We start from the raw sequence: 7,128 nt of genomic DNA, 5'->3' as shown, positions 1-7,128 counted from the left end.
TCTCTCTCGTCTCTCACTCTCTCTCTCTCTCTCTCTCTCTCATATCTCCTCTATCTCTCTGTCTTCCCTCTCTATTTCTTTCTCGTCTTGTCTCTTTCTCTCTCTCTCTCTCTCTCTCTCTCTCATCTCTCTCTCCTCTCTCTCACTTCTCTCATCTCTCTCTCTCTGCTCGTATTTCTCTATCTTCTTCTGTCTCCCTCTCTATTTCTTTCTTCTCTTTCTCGTTTCTCTCTTTACTCTCTCACACTCAATGTTCCTTCTGCGTCCGATGATGGATTCTCTGTCTGATGGACGTTTCGCGGGCCAGAAGGAGGAGAGCTCATGCGGCGGGGCTGAGAAGCCGGCCATTCACCCTCTCCTTGATGACTGACGACCAGGTCGCCTTCTCCTTCGATCCTCGACGAATGTCACCGCCAGGACCAGCCTCCTACCGCGAAGTGCCAGACGTAAGCAAACCTGATACAGTGTGCCAGTCTCTCGACTGTGCTCAGTCAGGTCTGTTCTTCATTCCGTGTTGTGCAGCCAAATTAATGTGCAGTGATATAAAATCGAGATTATAATAGAAATATAAGCTTGACTTATGCCCGTAAAATTTTATCCTCTCGCTATGGTATTGTTTGCCGCGATTTTGGATTAAATGTTAGTGAAATTCCATTTCTTTAACAGTAATATGGAGTATATGTACGTGAATGCATGATAAATAATAATGGAGATTACTTTCTCACATGGATGTTTCAGTCGATGTGGCCGTTCCACAAGGCCTGTCAACAGGAAAACTGATAAAGCGACTACTACACGACTCGCTTAAAGACACCGACAGTGGACCTCGAATACCGTCAAGGATGGTAACCACCTTATCCCCGTTTCGATTCTGGTTACATTGTGTGGGAAAAGACTTCGATTAATTGAGCTGCCGAATGAAATTCACCCGTGGGCGAAATCTGGGAGAATGTTTCTCGGCCAGCACTTCTCAGAAGTGCCACATTGAGAATTCTCTGCCTCTGCTGCCAAGCAACTTAATCGCGTTCCCTTGTTGGCCGTGGATAGAAAGAATTCGGACGGAAACAATTCCAGGAGCTCGGGGGGGGGGATGCACACATTATTCATTGCCATGATTTTGACGCATTGTTCGCGCCGATTCGCAATTAGATTCGCCCGCATTTACAATTTCTGTAAGCGTGACAATTTTTTGTTTTTAATCGAGATGAACATGGTGTCGTGTGACGTCATGCTGCATCCGTTTGTTATTGTTCGTTGTTGTTGTTTCATTTTTTGTCGGAGCAGAAGCCAAGGCAATTCGCAATGTATCGGTGGGCAGTCGTCGGGCGGAGTCGTTCTTTCATCTAGTCATTGTTGTTGTTTGTTTTCTTCGTCCGAGCAGAAGCATGCAAGAAGCACAAAGTACCGCACGCGCGAGGACTAGCCCATGAGCCCCGACGTCGCAGCTCATTGTGACGCATCAACGAGCGCAACGCGGAATGTCGACGGCATACAAACTCGGCGCCGAACACGCGTTCACCGCCATCGGTGCCAACGGTCAGTGGAGGCTAGCCAAGGCAGGAGCCTGCTGAACGGTGCGTGCGTGTGTGTGGGGGGAGCGACGGAGGGGAGTGCGGGGGCGTGTGGTGTGGGGACGGGGGAGGAGTGCGGCGAAGCGGAGAGCGTGCTCGTGGGTGGTGGACGTGTGCGTGTGCAGTAGTGGGCCGAGGGGCGCCGCGCTTGTAGTGTGTGGTGTTGAGGAGGCCGTGTGTGTGGGTGTAGTGCTGCGCGCGGACATGTGTTGTGTGTGGTGCGTGCATGTGTCCGGTGCCGATGCGTACGTCAGGCCGCGCGCCGCTGCCTGCGTCGCGTGGCCCGTGGCGGTGCGTTGCATGCCGGTGTGTGTGGTCCTTGCAGTCGCGTGCTGTGCGTGTGTCACAGTGCCGAGCGGCTGTGTCCGGTGCGGTGCATGCGTGGCGTGTGTCACAGTGTGTGTCCCGTGGTGCGCTTTCTTGCGTGGCGTGCTGTCACAGTGTTGGTGTCCGGTGGTGCACTCACGATAAACTCTGAGTAAAGGTTTGCGTCGCCGTGCTGTCACGTAGCTGTATATCGACATATCTCATCGACGCCGGCCTGTCGTTAGACGCGTTGTAAAACGGCCAGTTTGCGTTTGTAAACGTGGGGGCGGTGGGACGCACGTCGCCGGGTGCGGGAGCGTGGGGGGGAGGTGCGTAGAGCGGGAGAGAAGAGCCCGCGAACAACCCCCTCTCGATCCGTTAGCTTAAGCTGACACCTTGGACACACGGCCGAGAGGATAATGGAGTCGGTTGGAGCCGGTGCTTCTGTTCGAGCTCTGGCTTTGGGCGAGCTCCACGGAGGCGCGGAGCAGTGCTAGTCGCGCAGCTGGAGCCGGAGACCATCCTCGCGACCGCAGGAGAAGGCGCTGGAGATGGCGAGACGGATTTCGTCGTCACGGGGACGTCGCTTAGCACGATGAGGGCAGCCTCATGAGTGAGCGTGCCGGCTCGGTTGCACCTGGCGCGCGGCAAGTCTAAGCAGCAAGGGAGTACGGGCTGCGTGGGCTGTGCCTGCTAAGCATCTCTAATATTACTGCCTACTAGTCTGCATATATTATATATTATACTGCATAGTTGGTGAAGTGTCGTTCTGGGTTTTTTAGGAGAATTTGCTGCATCTGCGGTTAGTTCTTCTGTCGGGGGCCCGCGGTGCCGGACCGGCCGCTGGGCCGGATCCATGCAGAGTGGCCCACGGCCGCTGGCCGGCGCGGCGTCCTGCCACCGTAGCCTCTACGGTAGCTTGCCGTCCCATATGATAGCGTTCTGTGCAGCTGCAAAGTTGTTAGTCCGAATTGAAGTTATTTTGACATGGTCTTTCGTTTATCGCGATAGGATGGGTGTTAAACTACTACGATTCAGCTTATAATAACAACATTGAAGCATTTTACTTCTGATGCCATTACGAAATAGACATTGAAGAAGTATAGTATTAGTTTACACTATTAATTAATTATTTTATTTTCAGATAACCATTTAAAATTATGCATTAAACTATATTGACAACTTATTATGATAATTAATTTATTTTATGTCTGGATTAATCACCGAAAATGGACGGCTCCATGGTTAGAACGTATATTATAGATTTACACAAATCAAGTGAAAAGGAATGTCAGCAGCTGGTGATAGCCCTACACTAATTAATATTAATTTACAACTGTAATTAATTATTTTATTCTAAATAAATCACGAAAATGGGCATTATATATAGCCCTGGGTCAAAGCTAGCCTATCACTAGCTTAGACAAATCAATGCGTGAGCCAAGGATGTCAGAGCTATGTCTTTAATTTGCAACCTGTATATGTCCTGCAGTGCTGGAAGAGAGTGTGGGACATGGATTACGTTGCCAAAGACACGCTAGGTCACAGATGGAAAGAGAGAAGGAGAAGCAAAAAACCGCAGGAGAGGGTCGAAAGGGTCCGGCGAAGCTTCTGGTTATGCTATGTGCATGATCACGTTATCCTATGTGCTTATCATGTGTTGCAGTTGAATATCTCATGCTGCCTTTTGATTTTATTGAGCTTTCTCCTCTTTTTCCTCTTTCTCTCTCTCTCCTCTCTCCCTGTTACTTTTCTCTCGTCCCTCTCTCTCTCTATCCGCTCTTCTTATTTCTCTCTTTTTCTCTCTCTCTCTCTCTCCTCTCTCTCTCTCTCTCTTTGCTGTTCTTCTCTCTCTCTCTCTCTCTCTCGTTGCTTTCTCTCTCTCTCTTTCTCTCTGGTTTCTTCTTTCCTTCTTTTCTCTCTTCTCTCTCTTCTCTCTCTCTCTCATCTTCTGTCTCTTTTCCTTCTTTCTCTCTCCTCTCTCTTTTCTCCCTCTTTCATCTTTTCTCTCTCTTGCTTTCCTCTCTCTCTTCCTCCCTTTCTCTCGGTGGCGCTCTTTCTCTCTCTGTCCTACATCTGAATCATCGTAGCACACTCCGTGCACAGCTGACGGTGACTGTAGCTTCTCCACGGTGGATGATGCTGATCGAACATCTGTGCAGGAGGATGGGAAGTCCAGGGAAGGAGAGTCGCTTTGTGGACGTCGAGGGCGCGGCGGGGCGGGGGGGGCGGCGGGGGGGGGGGCGGGGGGGGGTGGGGGGGGGGGGGCGGGGGGGGGCGGCGGGGGCGGGGGGGCGTGGGGGGGGGGGGGGGGGGGGGCCGGGGCGCGGGGGGGGGGCGGGGGGGCGGGGCGGGGGGGGGGGGGGGGGGGGGGGGGGGGGCAGCTAGGGGGGGGGGGGCGGGGGGGGGGGGGGGGGGGGGGGCGGGCGGGGGGGCGGGGGGGGGGGGGGGGGTGGGGGGATGAGAGAGGACGATCGAGAGCTCTCTCCACAGCGTGAGGTTGCCAATCTCCACGGAGAGAGAGAGAGAGGGAAGAAAGAGAAAGCACGAGAGAGCGAGAGAAAAAGAGAGAAAGAAACAGAGAGAGAGAGGGAGCGCGAGGGGGGGGGGGAGAGTTTGTGTGTGTGAGATAAAGAGAGACAACGTGATATGTTATATATTAATGTCATACCAACTTGCTTTAGTGTTTTCCACGCCACTGTGAGATCATGACAATATAATTAATCATAGACGCAGAATCACACATTACAGCACAGAAACAAAAGACAGCTTCATAGATGAGCGCAGAGCTCGAACACGAACTCATACAAACGCGCGTACCTGAGCAACCTTGGTGAGCATGTGGTTGGCACCGTTGTAGAGAATGCTGTTCGTCACGATCTGGTTGATATCACCGAGGAAGTCCTCCCTCGACTGATATTTCTTCTTCCTGCCGCGTGCGTGAGGAGAGAACGTTGCATTGTAATTGCAAGATAATGTCATATTTTACTCAAAAGCAAACATATTTTAGCCAAAACCAAACATATTCGACTCAAAAGATAATGTATTTTAGCCGAAAGCAAACATACTTTCCTCTAAAGAGAGCAAGTTTTAGCTGAACATTAACATTCTAATTTAGTCGAAGGACATTCTCATGGTTTAGCTACATTCAGATCTATAGCTATAGTTATATAGGACCTGTCGTCAGTCTCTGTGTGAATGATTGCTACAATCTTCCACAGCAGTTACCAACACACTCCTCAAGTAAGGTAGCACAAACTAAGCTAAACTAGCACAAACAACAATGACAAATGTGACAACACGCCACCGTCCTGCAATCTGACCTCGAGACGAGACGAGACGCGGCGTGCCCGCCTGTAGGGGGCGCTGCACATGCATGTAGGGGGCGCTGCACATGCATGTAGGGGGCGCCGCGTCGCGCGCTCTCACCTGACATTCTCGCGGATGGCCTGTACATCCATCGGTGTCTCGATGATGATGTAGTAGTCGGGCACGGCCTTGCCGTTGACAGCGTACAGGAAGGGAGCCGTGTCCGGCAGCTCGCGGATCTCGCTCAGGATGCCCTCAAACATGCTGCACATCGTCACCATCGGGTCCGTGCGCCGCCTGGTGGCCACAAACGGAAATTATCGATGGTCGGCGGCGATTCGTTCGGGTTCGGATCATTTGATCGAACGTCGGTTATTTTTATGCGGAGGGTAAATTCACCGATTAACAGTCGCTTCACAGATTTCGCTTGGTCGGAATCGTCGATTTTTGAACGACCGTTGATTATTTTTACGTGGGATGGTGAATGCGACTGACAGTTAAACCTGGTTTGTAATATTCACCAGAGTGATTGCAAAAACATTTGCAGAGATTTTCACGTTTTACGTTTTTCTTAAGACCAAGATTAAACCTGTTGCTACCAGCTATCTCAAATTTTCCCCATATTATGAATGGTGTATACTGTTGGTGTGAATCCAAATAACAGTGCAGTAGCAACGCATGGTCGATTCTCACTCAACAACAACACCACAAACACATGTTGTCTATACCTCTCTCTCTCTCTCTCTCCCTCCCTCCCTTCCTCCCTCCCTCCCTCCATCTCTCTCTCTATGTTAATGGTAGCATCAGTAGTGGCTAGAATAAGTAATAAGTGGCAGCAACAGCACACGGCGACCACACATCGGCACCCTACCTGTTAGCCGACTGCTTCGGTTTGCGCAGGTAGTCGCAGTGGACGATGGTGCCGGGGCGTCGCCGCTTGCTGCGATCCTGCTTCATCAGCTGCTTCGGTATCTTCAGCTTGAGGGCTTCCATGCGCACACGGTCGACGCTGCAAGACGCAGGAGATGAGAAACGATGTCGTAGTTAGGAGCAAAATGCAGAAAAACAGATTATCGTTTAATGTTTATTGCGCATTTTATTATATTTACGTGTTTATTTAGTATATTATTTTAGTATTGTATTACTTTTTTATTATATTGTATTTTTTTAGTTTATAATATATTATTAGCCGCAACCTAACTAATCAGTGGAAATTGTGGCTACTGAGAGCAGGCCAAATACTGTCAGATGTCTCTCTCTCTCTCTCTCTCTCGCTCTCTCTCGCTCTCTCTCTCTCTTTCTCGCTCTCCCACTCTCTCTCTCTCCCTCACTCTCTCTCGCTCTCTCTCTATATATATACATATATCTCTCCCTCTTTCTCATCTCCTCCTGCCATGCCCCAAGGCGGCCACTGGCTCTCAGGCTACCATAACCTACGTGTACGGTGTTTGAGGTAATCATATCTCCACTGCTTCTCCACCATCATAACCTACATGTGTGGCATTTCAGGTCATTAATGGTAATTAATTCGGTTACAGAATTCTGGATACGTACTGATCGACGAGCTTGCGAGGCACGGTGATCTTCGTTCCTTCGACGTTCACGTGCTTATCCTCCACAATGTGTTTCCCCATCTCCTCCTCCTGCTCCTCCGTCACCGCCACCTACAGGAGGAAAACAACAACTATTGACCTACTCAACATTCGGCAAACGCACACCACGTGAATACATGAATTTGAATTTGAATTCGAACCACGTGAATGCTAGAAGTTGACTGTTCCTTTAAGAGGAAGGAGGAAGGAGAAAGCTCAGCAATATTTTATGTCATTGAATGAAACCATAGCTGGTAGTTGAAATACACTCACAGAAAAGTTAAGGCCGACAGACCAAGACAGACAGACAGACAGGCAATCAGACAGCCAAGCAGACGGGCAAATGCAGC

At 50.3% G+C, this 7,128-nt stretch overlaps 1 protein-coding gene across 1 annotated transcript in view; it reads right to left on the bottom strand.

Moving 5' to 3' along the window:
- LOC106811549 (transcription initiation factor TFIID subunit 1-like) overlaps positions 1 to 7,128 on the bottom strand; it is a gene marked incomplete at its 3' end in the record, with an annotated part of 38,774 nt that overhangs the window by 9,207 nt on the left and 22,439 nt on the right. Inside the window, exons 28-31 of the mRNA XM_014815217.1 lie at positions 6,741 to 6,850; positions 6,058 to 6,195; positions 5,307 to 5,483; positions 4,698 to 4,806 (exon numbers count right to left, since the gene is read on the bottom strand). Coding sequence (XP_014670703.1) covers positions 4,698 to 4,806; positions 5,307 to 5,483; positions 6,058 to 6,195; positions 6,741 to 6,850 — 534 coding nt within the window. The remainder of the gene's footprint in view (positions 1 to 4,697; positions 4,807 to 5,306; positions 5,484 to 6,057; positions 6,196 to 6,740; positions 6,851 to 7,128) is intronic.

The sequence above is a fragment of the Priapulus caudatus genome, unplaced genomic scaffold (genome assembly GCF_000485595.1).
Source record: "Priapulus caudatus unplaced genomic scaffold, Priapulus_caudatus-5.0.1 Scaffold551, whole genome shotgun sequence".
Lineage (NCBI taxonomy): Eukaryota > Metazoa > Priapulida > Priapulimorpha > Priapulimorphida > Priapulidae > Priapulus > Priapulus caudatus.
Note: the sequence above shows the minus strand (reverse complement) of the source record. Positions and strands in the feature narration are given on the sequence as shown.